Raw genomic sequence first — 17,529 nt, 5'->3', positions numbered from 1 at the left:
TTGGCGCACTTTCGCCAGCTTATATTTCTGATAAGTCGATCCGGTCAGTCATAGCAAGACCATGTCTGTGAAGTGTTATGGTGTAACCCCGAGGTGAATAGCTTTAAACGCAATAAGGAACAATACATAAATGAGCTTTATTACATGTACAGAATTAAGGTTAAATCTGTCTAACAATTCTTCATTGTTAAATGCGTGACCTTAAAGATCTACTGATTTAAATTACTTTTGTAATAAATGCACCAATGAGAAATGCAGTCGCTGTCAAACAACTTTTTTTATTGTTTAAGAACTATAACTACACTTCTAAGACCAATTCAAACAGCACAACATTTTCGCTTTTTCCGTTGACTTAACGACGACGTCGCATGAAGAGTTGGGTAAAACTGGGCTCTTATTTCTTAACCTACTCTTGCTCAGTTTACGAAGGTCGCATATCATTTAATCACTCAAACCTCCACAAAACATAGCTCATTTCGTCAGCGAACAAATTAAATCTAATGCTAGCTTTTTGCTTGGAAGTGATCTTGCATCAATGGTTACCGCGGAGCATTGGAACTAGAGAGCGGATGGCATCTTTATAAGAAGAATTTCGTATTTGATTTCTCGAACTCATTGTTTTCTGACAAATGATAAATTAAACAACTGAAGGGCTTTCCTTGGTCAGGTCTTGAAAGGCCTTCAACTTGTACTCATCCTGTCTTGAATCCTTGGAGAAAAAAGAAATGGGATGCTTTAGTTCAAGAGCATTTGTAATCCACATTTTACATTCTCACCGAGTTCTTTAGGCTACTGCCAAAAAGAAAACCACTATTTTCAAACAACGTTAACTGAAACACAAAGATTATAAACAATTATTGGATGAGGTTTTTGTGATATCCGGAATAATCAAGGTCGAGGTGTAGGTCGAGGTAAGTGATCTTGATTATTCCGGATATCACAAAAACCGAATCTAATAATTGTTTTATTATAAATTGTTTTTCTGGCAAAGAAAATAATGGCAAACGATTTAACTAGTTTCAAAACTTGTGCTATCCGGCTTGTCGCCCTGCTTTTAAAATTCTGAATGCTTTTTCCTCAAAGTATTTCGTGTAATAGTTCCTTTCCAATTTTTTTAGTCGTTTTGTGTTTTCTGAGACTTAATTGTCCAGCAATTTTTTTTCCAACTTAGGCCAAACTTTTTCTCGGTTGAAGAAGGAAATCGACGATTATGAATTTCTTCGCCGCCAGATGCCTGATACATTGCTCTTGGAAATCATGCATTGCGCGCGCAACCTACAGATTAGTGAGTAATCTGCTAGCAGATTATTCACTAATCTGTAGGTTGCGCGTATTCCCAGAATTAGCTGTAGGCTCTTAGCCAATGAAAAGACAGCTAGTGACTACAATGTATAATAATATAAAATATTCATCTTATTTGTGTCGCAAAATAGTAAGTAAAATTAAAGCACGTGTTAGTCAGGCTGCAGGGGCGGATCCAGGATTTTTCTTGGAAGGAGGTGCACCACAAAGGAATGGCGTAACTGACGAAAAACGAATACGAAGAATAAGGTCATCTCTGTGGGGGGGGAATGCGCACACCCTGCACCCTCCCCCTAGATCCCCCCCCTCCTGGGCTGGGCGTATCGGGTGTCAAGTTAAGTGTGCACTGACAATATCCTGGCCTTTTTGATCAAGCATTTGCTGCAGTCTCTTCATTCCCCCTTCCCAGTTACATATTTCCCGTCGCTATCAAAAGAATTTCCCTTATACGAGAGTCTAACTTTGCTTTTAAAGGTAGATAATGCTGTTACATTTCGCATTTTAAAGGATCAAAGCATGGATAGTTGACTGCACTGACCTGAATAACTGCAGTATTCTCATCAGAGTGTGAGATCTTCAACTTGCTCATTATCAAGTCTATCTTTTCCTCGACTAAAGCATAACATTTTTTGTCAATAAGTGCATGAAATTTAAAACTTAACATCTTCACTAGATAAAATGAAAAAACAAAAAGGCTAACCGCATGTAATTTTGTACTTCTAAAAATTCCATTCAAGGTTTTTGGCTTATTACATTTCGTGAATCGGATCGTCAACTGATAAAGCTGTTTATATACCCAATCCTACCTAGTAGTAGATCAAGTAATAGTAGTAATACTTAGTAGCAGTAATACTTCATTTAAAACACGGCATTTCCATTCAGGTAAAAATTACAGATTAAAAACAAAGTATAAAACCACTGAACTACACTAACCAAGAGAGACAAACTACTAGTAATAACACAATAAACCTGCTATACAAGGATGCCGTGTATACAAATTTAATTACAAGATGGTCTGATGGTGTGGTTTCTCAATTATTTTTTTAACTCGTTTAGAGAGTTCGATAGTTTTATTTCATTCGGTAAGCTATTGCATAACACAGTTCCGCTAACAGCTAAAACTTCGTTTACAAAAGTGCGATCGCGTATGGTGAAATCTCGAAAATCTTTACAGTGACTGACATCGTTTTCACTGAGTAGTTTTAGAATCAGTAAAAACAGTAGACGTTTACATCAACATAAAGTGTTAATAGTAGAAAATATCGCAATTTTCATATTCAAATATAAAAGCCGGCTTTCAGCAGGGAAAGGCCTACCTGACAAAGGAAATGATCCACCGTATTTCTTGAGATAGCGTTCAGTAAGCAACGGAAACAAACGATCGCGGTAAAAATTCTTGTACTGTTCGCGACGGTTTTCTGCGTCCTGCAATCATGAAAATCCAAAAGATAATATAAATGTTAGAGTTCGTGAATTGTATTTTCAATTATATTTGAGTACTGCTCCAAATCAACTGAAAGGATGGAATGATCGAAAGATAAACGCATCATGTTAAAACATTGTAATGCTGATTAAAATCCACTAACTACCTCAGTGTTTGTTCTTTCAGCTGAAACTCTTCAAGTCAGTATAATGGGAAATCTGGTCCATTCAGTCTAGTTTCACACAAAACGGGAACCATGTCTAATGAGTTTTCCTTCAACTAATGATCAGTCATTTTAGGGATTAAAGTGCAGGGGTAAAAGATATTCTGTGGGTTATCCACACCACAACTGACAGAAAGCCTGTGTGGCGGGCGTAACAAGGGGAAGGGAGGGGAGGAAAAAAACACAGTCCCTTCATCCTTTTTTTTCTCTCCCTTTTCCTCCCTCCCCTTTCCGTTGCGACGCCTGCCACGCACTAGGCTACTGTCAGTTGCAGGCCATCAAAAATAAACAACGTAAAATATTGAATAATCTAACAAGCACATAGATTTGGCGCTCGTGAAGGATATAAATTTCTACGCAAAGAAAGCTTTTGGCTCTACTTCACAAGCAACTCTACGGTTTACCTCTTCCCGAGGATTACCACTGATGTTGAAGTAACATAACGCCACTGGGACAGACAGCAGGTTGAACGGTACAACGATGGAGTGTAGATTCCTGTACTGATTTTCAACAACAGCGCGTGAAAATTTCCACTCGACTTCAGAATTAGTCTAGAAAAAGGCAAGGGAAACAAACTTATTAATTATGAGTAATTTTTTCACTAAAAGCTGGCCGTTCGAACAGTGTACTAGTACTGCCACTGCCTCGTGCTTTGATGGTTTTTAATGCCCAATCATTGGTGAACAAATTGTGATCATATGTACTACAGCAACTGACTAAACACGCGACTTGCCTAATTTAAAAAAATAAGCTCAAAGACTTTCCAACTTTACGATCATAACCATCGAGCATAACCAGCTTACTCTTCAAACATGCATAACCATATTATCCACCTAATCAATCAAAACAGTTTCCACAGCTGTGTCTGCATGTACCGAAAATGGGAAACATTAACTTGTTTTTTCCCACATGTAGCAATATGCATGATATCTCAAGGTTTCAGAAATTGCCTGGTCGTGCATTTTTTTTCCAGTTGTGCTTGTTTTACTACAATATTTATGCTCATATTGATCTGTTCCGTGTTCTAGTACAAAGTCCGTCAGATTTATCTTAAGATAAGATAAGATACTTTATTAACGTTACCTTGACATTGTCGTAAGTGTTTGACAGTAAAGCCACGAGCATGTTGACCAGCATAATAACAGACAAAATGAGAAATGTCAAGTATAAGAACAACGCGGCATGTGAAGCTGAGCTGGTACTTGAATGCATCTTGTCCAAATCCGTCAGACCAAACACAGACCAGATGAGGTGCATTGATGACTTGAACAAGCTAGGTGACCCGCAAAAAAGTGGACGATGTTAGATATGTAATCATCTGTCCTACCGACTTAAATATACTTCAGTATGTCATAGATAAAAAGATTTCAGTTCGAAATGACATGGCTTTTGACACTCCTGGCTTATCAAAAGTATTTTTCAATAAGAACAATGGTGGGCGAGGAATGACAAATTACTAGTTCGTATAGTGTGAGCTGAGAGTAGTTTTTAAAAGAACAGTTGTTGGTGACTGATGACTGAGCAGAAGTCATCTTCAGAGTGAGGTGAAAAGTTGCTGTCAGTGGGTGATGTTATAAGATTGGTCTGTTGAAGCTGATTGGTCAGTTTAGCCGTGATGTTACAAATTAGGTATGAGTAAAAACAGTGAACATTGTCGCTTTTTATTCAAAACGTCTGTTGTCTGTTTAATACAATGAAGAGAACTGTCAAGTGTTGTTCCTGGGTGGACCACTCGATAAGAAACTCGCAGAAGTCGCTGTCAACTGGTCTTTCTTGCCCGGACTGAATATAAAACGGAATGTATGTCCTGATATCACTTGTTACTTACCACTTGAATGCCCCATGTTCACAATACCTTATTGAGATACAAAAAAGAAAATGGTTATTTTTTTTAAGAAAAAAAACTCTCTTCAAAAGGAAAGCTGGTTAGTTGATAGAAAAGCTTAATCTTATTAACCGGGAGGAAGGTAGTCATGTGGTCCGCACCAAAACGACGACATTAGGTCCATTGTAACAATGAGCGATCACGAACAAGTGAGGGTTTAATAACGAAGTGAGCTCTTCTATCCAAATGACATAGTTATTGATAAGTCTGAAAGCCTCAAAGTTTTTCTGTAACAAAGATAAGCCGAGGATTTACAAGAGGTCGTCCGAATGTTGCGAAAAATTTCCGAACATTAATATTTCATGTGTTAAATGCATTTCCAGCAAAGGACAAAGTTAGTTAGCAGCAGCAGTAACCATTAAACTTTTTCGTAATCTGAACATTTTTTTCCTTAGATAAGGAAAAAAACGAAAAAAAATCACTCACGAATTAGATTTTGTCCCCTCTCCTGAATGGTTGTTAGCTGGAATCAGGTATGACATCTCTGCTGTGTAAATCTTAGTAATGGCCAAAGAGAATGCACCAATGACAAACCCAAACTGCATGAGAATGATGAGCAAGTCAACAAACATCCGAAACAATGCCAGTTGCAATGGACCGACAACAGAACTAAGCGCAAAAATGCTGGAGAAACGCAGGACCAAAAACATTGTGTTGACACCATAAAAGTAGTTGACAATTTCCAGCAAACGATTCTGGTAAGGATCATTGCCACGAACAATGGTCACTACTCGCAGGAAGACGATCACGAGGTAGATAGCAAGTGTTAGGACGTCTATGTAATTCCACATGTCCCTGAAAAGAAGCACCTTGTCAAGTTAAAAAACACATTATTATTCATACACACAAAAGTGATATCGTTAAAAATTGAACTGCAACCAGGATAAGACATATTAAAAGTGTCAAAAAGCGTTCTCTGGTTTAAAAAGTTAATAAAAATATGAGCTTTCGGCTATTTTACTATAGCCTTTAACGAATGTAAAACAGAGAAAGCGCGTGGTTGGAAATATATGCAAGGGAGGGTGTGAAAAGATTAAAAACTAAAATACAATAGAAGTGTAAAAAAGCTAAAAAAGGACAAAAACAGGCAAAATAAGAATTACAAAAAGACAGAATATTGTCTTGGCAACGGTTTGGAATTATTGTCTGCGCCGACAGTTTTGGCAGTGTGCCAAGATTCTAGTGTTCTTCGAATACGGTAATTGCCTTTGTCTATCACGGTAGCGCCATCAAAGTCAATTGAGTGATTATTATTTTGCCAAGCATGGTTAGCAATGATATTAAAAGGAACAGTTGAAAGAAAAAGCAGCGGTAAAGTAAACCTTCTCTGGATCAGTTCTTGTGAAACCGAATGGATGAGTTATTTTGCACTACCCAATTAGCTGACCTCCGAAATTTGCACATAATAATTTACTATTACTTGTAATTTTAAAACGTGAACACGGTTGAAAAAAGAGATTGACTGATTGATTTAGACTTAAACCTGGAAGTCCATGTATGATCGTGGTCGTTTTGAAGCAGGTCTAAAGAAACTTGGTCCATGATCTATGCAATAAGTATTAAAGGGACTGTGACACGGATTTAAGCCAAATTTATTCATAGGAAAGGACCATCAAATTCGGTGAAATATAAAAATAACCTCTTAAAACATTTAAGGAACACTTCAGTAACACAGTAAATACAAAAGAAGGCACGGATGGCCAAAAGTGTCAAAGATTGAAATGGATTGCGAAAACTGTTTTTGAAAAACTGTTCGGCTAAACGGTTTTCAAAGTTAGTCTCGTTTGCTTGAAACTTTAAATTATGACGACCGGGAGACACATTTGGTTGCAATGAAGCTATGGTCTGCCATTTAGATCTATATAATCCGTATATATCCGTAGAATTGATGCCTTTGCAAACACTGAGTTTCATAGCAAGTATTTGGCAAAACGTAATAAGATTAGCTTAACTCAGCAGTAACACAGTCCCTTTAAGGCCACGAATTTGCCACCATTAGCTGTATTTAAAGGTGATACAAAATCAATGTGCAACTGATCGAAGATCATCATGACATGTTGTTCTCCGTGTAGAGAATTTGAGGGTAACAAGGATAAATCAAAAAACACAGTTCAACATAAAATGTATCTTACTTGAAGTATTTGAATGGTGAACTTTTGTACTGCTGATACTCGCTGAGGACCAAGCCACAGAAGAAAACAAATATCACGTATTCTTCGATCGTTGGTTCAACAGAAGAAGGCAAGGTGCAAACACGGCAGTGGAGTATAATGAAGACTACTTGCGTCAATTTGTCTTTTATAAATAAGACGAAGGGAGTAGTCAGGTAATCCAGGTAACAGTCTGTTGAAAGGAAATATGAGACAATCGATCCATAAATTAATCAATCAATCAGTCAATCATGTAACCACTTTCACATAATTGACATTCTTTCCTGTAGATCTAATTCAATCAGAAGTCAATCAAAAGTTTCATCCGATTCTGATTGGATAACGACTGCACAAAAGAATGTGCATTAATTAAAAGTTGCCACACATTTGGGCTCCTTGCTGTGAGCACACAAACAATAAAACAGCCAGCCAGATATCCAATCAATCAACCAGTCAATTAGCCAACCAGCCACCTAGCCCGCCAGCAAACCAATAAACGCAAATAAGCCAGTGAGCCAGCTAACTTGCCAATCAGCTAATCAGCGAGCCAACCAACCAGCAAGCCAGATAACCAACCAGCCATCCTTCCTGTCAGCTAGCCAGCTAGCTAGCCGCGGCCGGTTAGCCACCTAACCTCCTCTAACAATCAGACAATCAGCGAGCCAACCAACCAGCGAGCCAGATAATCAACCAGCCACACTTCCTGCCAGGTAGCTAGCCGCGGCCAGTTAGCCAGTTAACCTCTTTTGGGCTCCTTGCTGTGAGCAAACAAGCAATCAAACAGCCAGCCAGATATCCAATCAATCAACCAGTCAATTAGCCAACCAGCCACCTAGCCCGCCAGCAAACCAATATACCGTAAAACTCTGGTTATAAGCTCTGGGCTGATACAACTTCTTAAGGGGTTTTGTGTGGGCTTAAAAGCGGAGGGGCTTATAAGCGGAATAAAAAAACGTTTCGAAACGAGCTACGGGAGTGTTGATTGAAATATGTTTTGACGTTAAAACGCATAATAAAGCAACATTTGATCCTGTTCAGTGCTGTCATCCGGCAGAGGGGGGCTTATAATTGGATGAAGTTATGATGCTGATGCCAAAGATCTAATACGACAACTGGGTTGGAAAGATTTGTGTACCCAGCGTCAAATTCAGAAAGCCTTAATGGTTTATAAATCTTTAAATGGCTTGGTTTCTGAATACCTATCGTCTAAATTTCTAAAACGTAATGGAATGCACTATTCTCTAAGGGATTCCGAAAACAAACTGGTTGTACCTCATCCACGAACTAACTATATGAAAAATAGCTTTAGTTACAGTGGTGCAACTCTCTTGAACAGCCTACCCTGTAATCTCAGGATGATAAAATCCTTTTATCAATTTAAAAGTAAAGTTAGACACGGCATTCATGAAAAAAAGGATTAGTTTAATGGATTTACTTCTTCAATTTTTATTAATTAGTATTGATAAATAGTATATTTGTATTAATTTTTATTATAACTGTAATTTAGTAGTATCTTCCTGATGTTTTTAACCGTGTATAAAGAAATGTAATAAATAAATAAATAAATAAATAAAAAAAATAAATAAATGCATTTTTTTTTTGTTTCCAGGTAGATGGGCCTATAACCGGGGGGGGCTTATAAGCGGGGGGGACCAACCAGCCATCCTTCCTGCCAGCTAGCCAGCCGCGGCCGGTTAGCCAGCCAACCAGACAGTTTTTAAAATTTGGTTTATTTGTATACTGTATACCTAAGATGTCCAGCCTTGATCTTTGCCCACTCTGGAGGACTGTTTCGGTATGGTCTTGAATATTATTAGCCGACCGCAGACGTCCCTGACAAAATCAAAAAGGCACAAATATATAGAAATGTCTGCGAAAAAGGAAATTCATGTGAATAGCATTCATGACGCAAATATCCCTGTACCTTAGTTTGGTCCTTGTAGAATGCATAACCGATGATTGGAAGTAGAAATGGAGTCAAGATCGTGTCTACCAGAATCATCAAAAACAGAAGGCCACGAAGCTTTCCATGAGGTTTAAAAGCTTTAGGCAAACCAAGGTTCCATCTCATTTTGAGCCTCTTGTACAGTAATGGGTGCGCAACAAACTGAAGGGAAAGAAAAAATATATAGGCGCCTGACTGGTTTGTTAAACTACCTGGTAGTACATGTTTTATACTAATGAATAAGGGAAAGCAGTATCTCCGTTTCGCACATTTTCGTGAGTGCAAATGGCATAAGTCTTATAGGAAGGTGTAAAGCCTTGTTTTTACTAGTGACGCAAGCACAAGCGCAAGGTTGAAATTAGACTTGCCCCAAGTCGACCCCACGAGTTTCCACAGAAAAAAAGCGAGCGAAGCGAAAGGACTTTATTGAAAGTCTAGGTTGAAATGAACAGTTCTTATTCCACAGCAAAAACGGCCTCAACGCAAGGATTAGCACAAGCGCATTGCATTTTGATCCTAGTGCTTGTGCTTGCCGCAAGCACAAGCAAAAGGATTTTTTTTTTTACTTTTCTCGTGCTTGCAATTGGGCTTGTTCTTGCGTCGCGATTGAAAACCAGGCTTAATTAATGTGGCTCTTAAAAGGAAACCCACTTTCTTTTGTAAATGAATAATTGCGTCATCCGTCATTCCACTCAGCATTGAGGCGCAGCGATCAACATTCTCAGGTATGTCTTTTATAACCAACTGCTCGCTAGCAGTAACTTGATCAATGAGCTGTACAGCAAAGTCTTCAGTCTGGTCTGCAAGCTTGTTTAGGAACTCGGTGTTCTCTGTGTAAGTATCAGCTAACCTCCGCAGCGTGCAGTTAACCTTAGATCAATTGTTTAAAAAATCACAATTAGTTTAGCTATATCATAAAAAAACGGAATTCCATCATCTTCTATGTCTGATCAGATAAAGCAACTGTGGTAGGTAGGTAGGTAGGTAGGTAGGTAGGTAGGTAGGTAGGTAGGTAGGCAGGTAGGTAGGTAGCTGGGTAGGTAGGTGATAGGTAGGTGGTGGTGGTGGTAGGTAGGTAGGTGGTAGGTAGGTAGGTAGGTAGGTGGGGCAGGTGGTAGATGGATAGGTAGGTAGGTAGGTAGGTAGGTAGATAATAATCAAATAATTAACAATTATTCAGGAATTAAAATTATTATTATTATTATTTTTGCTGTTACCTCAAAAGCCATTGTTATGGGATCTCTGCAAGAGCACAAATGTTTTGCAGTTACAATATTTTTGATGTAATCGACATTCCAGTGTTCTCTCGTGGGACCATTATCGCTTTCTATTAGTTTCTGTAACGCCTTTTCCTCTGAAGACAAAAATGATAATTCATCTCAGTGTCAAATTTTTGAATATCAAGAGCGATTGAAACAACTTTGGTTGTAACGTTTAGAAAACGGCGCGGCACCTCGACAAAGTTTCTTTTGTTTAGTTTGTCCAGTTATTCTGTTGCCTAGTTACGCGCCTTAACGATCGATCGTGTTTGACATTGTGTCAAAAGTGTTTCAGCTAAACAATCCAGTGGAAAAACGAAAAGCAAGGATTTGTTTTTGCTTCATCGAGAAAAGTCTTACACTACAAAAAAAGGAATAACGCGAAAATCTAACAAGCGAAAACCAACCTTCCTTGATGATATCTTGCTGGTCCATACCGAGCTCAATACCATCTACAACATCATCACCTGAGACAAAAAGTTGATTGATTGATGGTGTTTACATTTGGGCTGTTCCCACATTAGCAAAACGATAAGATTGTTGTGATCGTAATATAATATACGCAGCTATTGTTCCCCTAAATTCTCTTGGACTCTTAAAAACAGCAAAAGATCGAACACGAGTAGAGTAGAGTAGAGACGAGTAGAGTAGAGTAGAGTAGAGTAGAGTAGAGTAGAGTAGAGTAGAGTAGAGTAGAGTAGAGTAGAGTAGAGTAGAGTAGAGTAGAGTAGAGTAGAGTAGAGTAGAGTAGAGTAGAGTAGAGTAGAGTAGAGTAGAGTAGAGTAGAGTAGAGTAGAGTAGAGTAGAGTAGAGTAGAGTAGAGTAGAGTAGAGTAGAGTAGAGTAGAGTAGAGTAGAGTAGAGTAGAGTAGAGTAGAGTAGAGTAGAGTAGAGTAGAGTAGAGTAGAGTAGAGTAGAGTAGAGTAGAGTAGAGTAGAGTAGAGTAGAGTAGAGTAGAGTAGAGTAGAGTAGAGTAGAGTAGAGTAGAGTTGAGTAGAGTAGAGTAGAGTAGAGTAGAGTAGAGTAGAGTAGAGTAGAGTAGAGTAGAGTAGAGTAGAGTAGAGTAGAGTAGAGTAGAGTAGAGTAGAGTAGAGTAGAGTAGAGTAGAGTAGAGTAGAGTAGAGTAGAGTAGAGTAGAGTAGAGTAGAGTAGAGTAGAGTAGAGTAGAGTAGAGTAGAGTAGAGTAGAGTAGAGTAGAGTAGAGTAGAGTAGAGTAGAGTAGAGTAGAGTAGAGTAGAGTAGAGTAAAGAAGAGTAGAGTAGAGTAGAGTAGAGTAGGGTAGGGTAAGGTAGGGTAGGGTCGAGTCGAGTCGGGTCGCGTGGAGTGGAGTGGGATGGAGTGGAGTGGAGTGGAGTGAAGTGGAGGGAGTGGGATGGAGTGAAGTGGAGGGAGGGAGGGAGGGAGGGAGGGAGGGAGTGGAGTGGAGTGGAGTGGAGTGGAGTGGGGGGACGTGGGTTTAAATTCCACTCGGGACACATTTTCTTTCAAACATTTATTCAGGTGAAATAACCATACTATATTTTTACTTTTCATCAGCTGGATAATCACCTGTTTTCTTGTTATGTCTACTCTTCTTGTACGTCCTGAAATCCAGGAGTGTTGCCCTACCACCTTTTTTCACTTTTTCAGGCATCGTTAAGGAGTTCTGAAAAATAGCAGGTGTATTTAAAAAAATAACACAAAAGTTTTTTGTTTCTGGTTTGAGTTTTAGTTAAATTTGAGGAACCGCCCATGTCGCCTGGGACTAAAGTACTGGACCTTTAATCATAACTCTAAAAAATCTATAGGGACTCTGATTGGTCCGAAACACACTCAGACAACTGATATGATTGTATTTGGTTTTGGTTGACAAATTTTGTTGTAGATTTGACTCGTGTGTGTAATTCTATTATTAATCATACGAGTGATTAAAGGGGCATTATACCTGAATTTGAATGACATTTTAAGAGGTTTAAAGAAGGGATCGAAGAAAAAAAAATTGAAACACCACCAGATAGTTGAGCACTCCAGGGGACTAACTGATGTCCGTCTACCAATTTTTAACTAAAAAAATCTAATTTTTAAATCCCATTACATGTAAATCTCCAATTTTTTTTTTGCTTCAGAAAGTTCTTTCGTCGAAGCGATAAAAGAATTACATAAACTTCGGTAATTTCTTGACATTCTTTGTCTTTGCATGTTCCGCCATCTTGGATTCTAGATCCAAGATGGCGGAACATGCCTGACGAGGCTGAGATTTCAGCGAAATTTATAGCAGTAAACAAAGATATTTTAATATTTTAACTCCAAAATCGTGCGTTCAAAGAATAGCAAAGACAGAGAATGTCAAGAAATTACCGAAGTTTTCCAATGTTTTTTATTTCTTTAAATTTTACTAATCCTTAAAAAAATATAATCTTCTCCTAAAATCCCCCAAAATCACCCAAAAATTTACAAAACACCGTTTAATAAAGATATATAGGATAATGAAAGCGTATTTGGATTCCTTAAAAGCGAACGAGATATTTCCGTTTAACTAATGTTAAACGGCGAAAACACGACCTTCAGGTATAATTAGGCTTTTGTACATTATGTTTTTGTTTCCCCACTAAAATGCTTACCTTAATGCCCTTACATAAACGTACAACTGTTGCAAGTAACAACAACAACGTATACAAGTTCGTAAATATGGCCAAAAAAAACATATTCCTCAAAATCACCTACGAGGCTAAGTACAGAAAGTAGTTGACTATCTCCAGAAAGTTATTTGTTGTTGAATTTAGAGTTTTAGTCTTCATTTTCCCCCCAATAGTCCGGCGGCTTAGCTCGAAATTTTAGTTGAATTGTGCAATTTTTGATACAAGCATGAAACTTGGCACAATGAAAGTGGTCACCAACAGAAATTTTTTCAGATATAGTGCCAAGCCCGAAAAACACCAGTTTCCATGGAAACCTTAATTTATTAACCCTATTCAGACCGGGCTTTTTTGGATCTTTTCAGACCTCCGTAACTTCCAGAATATTTAAGCAATCACAATGAAACTTAGGTAATATATAGTATGTCCAAACACCTATCTTTTGGTATATGGGAAGATGACGTCACATGACGTGACAATTACATCATGATGTCAAAACAGCCGCCATCTTGGATTTCGAATTTTTTCCAAAACGTCATAAAACCGCCCAAAATTACTGCAAAGTACTCAAAATCCATAAAACTGTGCTTAAAACTCGTAAAAGGATGAAAATAATTGCATTAAAATTATTTTCCATTAATAGAAACACGAAAATTACAAAATTGGGAAAACATGCCTGTCAAAATGCCGTTTCCATGGTGACGTCAAGTTCCTGACACAACAACTTACACTACCAAATTATTTCCAGATAAATTTTAGATAAACTCGCAAAGTTTGGTAGCGTTTGGTTGAATCTTGAAAAAGTTATAAGCGTTCAAAGTCAGCGCGGGCACTTTCCGCCCCTCCCGGTCTGGATATGGTTAAAATCAATGAAATTTCGTGAAATATTTGTTTTTCCTGGTTTATAGACAAATACTATTATGCCAGGTAGTGATACCAAGTCGCACGTACAGAATTTAGAATGAAATGCTGTAATTTAGACTGTCCACAGCCCTAAAGTTTTCCTATTTTTCTTTTGTTAGCGAACGGTTCACCGATCGCGAGAGACCTGGACGCTAGCGCAAAACGAAAGACGCGAGGGAGCAGAGGGCGGGGAACAAAAAATCTTTTCCCATGCAATAATTTCCTATTAAATTATTGGTATCAAACAGATGGTAAAAAAAAATAACAATTGTAAGCCTAATTCAAAGCATTCATATCTGTATTTATGAATAAAAATCAACAATAAAAGGTTTATAAAAGTACAAGAAGACATACTTTGTGGGGAAGGGGCAGGGGGGCCTCTCGGCTGAAAATTTCATTGCTGTTTACTAGCTGAAAATAGGAAATTGGCGTTGGCACTATATCAAGAATTGATAAGTATGCGAATGCTTGTAATCCTGCAAAGTTTGGTGCTTGTATCGAAAATCGCACAATTCAGGAGCTAAGCCGCCGGACTACAAAAATAATTTATTTTTTATTTTCTCTGAAAAAAAATTTTTCCAAGAAAATGCCACTAAAATGCTCGAATAATGCTCAATGCTTTTGCCTCACTAAAATGCTCGAAAAAATGCTAGCATAATGTACAAAAGCCTAGGTATAATGCCCCATAATAAAAAAAATCGAACGACCTCGCACACGAGGTCAAATTGAACTCCACTCAGTCCTATGATATAATTTAAATTGCACAGCCCATTACACGTGTAATGGTCGTTGATAAAAACAAACAGGAGCGAAAAAAGATTATGCCGTTGGCTATTAACAAAGGTAATAAACACACAACGAATTTTCACTAGCCAAATAATAAATTCATATCTTCTGCTTTTGCAGTATAAAATTCTGTCTCTCGGGCGGGAAAACGAGGAAAACGTAATTTTGTCTTTAGTTTTAAAAAATAGATAAGACTGCTTTTAAAAAAGCCGAACTTTCATACCAATAAAAAAAATCGAAAAGGAATTTTTAAAAAATTCTTGAAATATATATTTTAAATCAAATCTTCTCTTCTTTGTAACAAATACATTGTATAAATATTCAGAAATGCCATTAAAATTGCTTTTTGTTATAAGCTACTTTGTAGCTTGCTTACTTGGCTCTTGAACCTAGAGAAAACCTTAGATTTTTATAGTGTGAGGATTATAAAATCAAGAATATACCGGAGTTTGTTTAGCCAAATTGCTAGTTCTCGGAATATTAATGTAATGCGTAATGGCTATCGGCGGAAGGAATTTTATCGATCCTTAATCGCACCATTGACATATCGTTTACTTTTTAAAATTATCGTAGATACAAATTGGTATTATTTTTATGTTAAGAGCAGCGAGTATAAGCGCCACCTTTACTGCCTCATGCTTTGGGGCGGAGTAAGTGCATCTATTTGTTGTACTAGATGTTATTATTTTGATCTGGCAAAGAAAATCGATGCACAAATTTAAATTTCTAATTTTGATGTGCTCCTTTCAAAATGCTAAGGTGGACTTAAAATGGAGAGAAAAGACAACTTTTCAGAGCGAATCATTAATCATTCACGAAGTATGTCTGTCGCACAAAAATTTCTTGGCCGTGAAAAAAGCGCTTTACATTTTGCGTAGCCATTCGTACTCCCCTTAAATTAGTCAGCGTAAAAAGGAATTATTTCTTAAAAAGCTTCCCAATGTAGAATGTACATTCCTCACAAGATTATTTATATGAAGGAAGATCTCGAGACAGCCGAGATAGACCCGGCATAATTACCTTGCCAGCGACAATAGGCGCTACCAGATTTCTAAAATTCAAAAATCTAACTTACCTTACCTTAGTTCAGAAGAAAATGGCTTGTTATTATCTGTTATTGCTTCTTCAAGCGCCGGAGGCAAAAATTTGGTCCTACCGATATACAAATCTTCCTTCAAATTTGACCACACATACCCACGAATGGTAATCTCAGCAGCTGTTTTCCTAATCTATATCTTTTATATTGTCTTTTTGACTACTGACTATTGTACTGAGCAAACATTGTCTTAGTCCTTCCTTATTTGTACTTCTTACCAAAATCGTTGTTTGTTTATCTTGAATTGACTGAATTGATTAAGGTCATCTCTTTGGCTTGCAGTTTTCTACTTTAGTTCATGGTCGTGATTACTTTCAATTTACATGAATGGGAGAAAACATTGAATTAGAAAGCATTTGTTCAATTAACAGTGCGGATCAGAAACGCATGGACACTGCAATTATTTATGGAATTTTGTTGTGCTGCGAGCAGGGAAAAATCAATAAGATGCAAGATTCATAAACCACAGCCCTTAACGGCAATTTCCCTGCGGTTCAATCTACCATCTGATGTTGATTGGTTGAGGCACAAGCAAATCCGAGTTTTGCTTGACATGTATTCGCACAGTAAGTGTTCTTTTCCCAAACTGCGAAGGTTTTTTGTCGTTATTTTTGTTTTACGCACGAGATTAAAATTTTAAAAGTAAAGAGAAATGACAGATGAACTCTTTTGGTGCTAAACCCTACTTTTGTCGGCATTTGGAGCAGTCATTGAACCACTTGTGACGTCATCGATTTATTAATTTTTTTTCTGTGCTCATTTGCCTGTACTTATACCTAATCGTACCTTTTTGGTACGCTTCGGCGGCATATCAGGCGAGTTTGGTCGAGCCATGGTTCGTATTTTGGCGAGACGCAGTCGAGCCAAAATACCCATGGCAAGACCAAACGAGCCTGATATGCCGCCGAAGCGTACCAAAAAGGTACTATTAGGTATTTACCGTACCCAAATTCAGCCAAAACTCCGGTGATATTATTCGCTCAGTCGAAGCCATGCTTGCCAGACACGTAGTGCAAAATGTGTTGACCTGCTTGTATTGATACTTTTTTGGTCTTCAACACTTTTATCAAGTCGTCTTCTCACATATTTTTACTCGTTTGTTTGGAGTTTCATTCCCTAAATTTTCAAATCCAAACTTAGCGAAAAATTTGGAAACTCCGACTTCATTGTTTCAGTGTGAATGTTTCAGTACTCGTCGGTAAACATCGCGCAATTGGCGAGCGCGCTCAAGTTTAGTTTTGGCGGGAAAGTTTTTCTCATTTTATGACCGGTAAACACCAGCTAATTAAAAATACTAGTTTCTGTTTTATTGGTAAAACCTCTTTTCAATTCATCGTACGGAAACACTACTTTAATTCAAAGTGACCGTGATATGGTGGCATATCAGGTCAGTGACTTGATATCGTAGGATATCAGGACAGTAGATCGCGCTTCTGATTGGCTACTTGCGAATTTGGGTACGGTAATTGGATCAAAGCAGTCTCTTTACCGGACTTGCTGTGATATTTGTATCTCGAGTTTTTTTTTTCTTTTTCCTTGAATTGAAACCTTCGAGAAAACGGTGTTCTGCTGCATATGGGGTATTTACTATAGCGAGAGACTGGTAAAAGTTTGGAAATTATGTAAGGAGGAAATTTACAAAACACAATTTGAAATATGTGAAATATAAAAAGATATACTTTGCTACCATTCCCATATTGACCTGTGTGGATGGAATCAGATTTTAAACTTATCGACTCCTTAAGAGCTTAACACTTTCGCTGGTGAATCTCGAAAGAACGGCTTTCTTTAACCGTTAAGTCGTCATTTTGTAAAAGTGCTATGATGCTTCATCTCCCTTAAGGTCGCGCAGGACCCTTGAGATCGTTATGTATGTATTTATTTAAAGAGTATGCACGAACTGCGACGACTGAAGCCGACAACAAACGAAATATTCATGACAA

At 37.9% G+C, this 17,529-nt stretch overlaps 1 protein-coding gene across 1 annotated transcript; it reads right to left on the bottom strand.

Moving 5' to 3' along the window:
* Positions 1–213: 213 nt before the first annotated feature.
* Positions 214–15,913, bottom strand: LOC144644001 (short transient receptor potential channel 5-like). Its single transcript, XM_078503400.1, has 15 exons — positions 15,805–15,913; positions 11,735–11,831; positions 10,595–10,654; positions 10,146–10,282; positions 9,580–9,798; positions 8,908–9,090; positions 8,732–8,816; positions 6,966–7,176; positions 5,260–5,628; positions 4,777–4,803; positions 4,032–4,221; positions 3,353–3,499; positions 2,619–2,727; positions 1,841–1,914; positions 214–709 (listed from the first exon to the last, which is right to left on the bottom strand). Exons 2-15 carry the CDS (start codon positions 11,817–11,819, stop codon positions 638–640), a joined length of 1,968 nt encoding a protein of 655 aa, XP_078359526.1. The 5' UTR covers positions 11,820–11,831; positions 15,805–15,913; the 3' UTR covers positions 214–637.
* Positions 15,914–17,529: the final 1,616 nt, after the last annotated feature.

This window comes from Oculina patagonica, chromosome 2 (assembly GCF_052425735.1).
Source record: "Oculina patagonica isolate OP01 chromosome 2, crgOcupat, whole genome shotgun sequence".
NCBI lineage: Eukaryota > Metazoa > Cnidaria > Anthozoa > Scleractinia > Oculinidae > Oculina > Oculina patagonica.
This window is presented reverse-complemented; position numbering and strand designations above follow the sequence as displayed.

Coding starts and splice junctions, on each gene's coding strand:
- LOC144644001 (XM_078503400.1), bottom strand. CDS start 11,819: ATGCCTGAAAAAGTGAAAAAAGGTGGTAGGGCAACACTCCTGGATTTC. Junction 7,177..8,731: donor ATCAAGGCTGGACATCTTAG/GTATACAGTATA, acceptor TCCTTTCAACAG/ACTGTTACCTGGATTACCTG. Junction 2,728..3,352: donor GTGGTAATCCTCGGGAAGAG/GTAAACCGTAGA, acceptor TCATGATTGCAG/GACGCAGAAAACCGTCGCGA.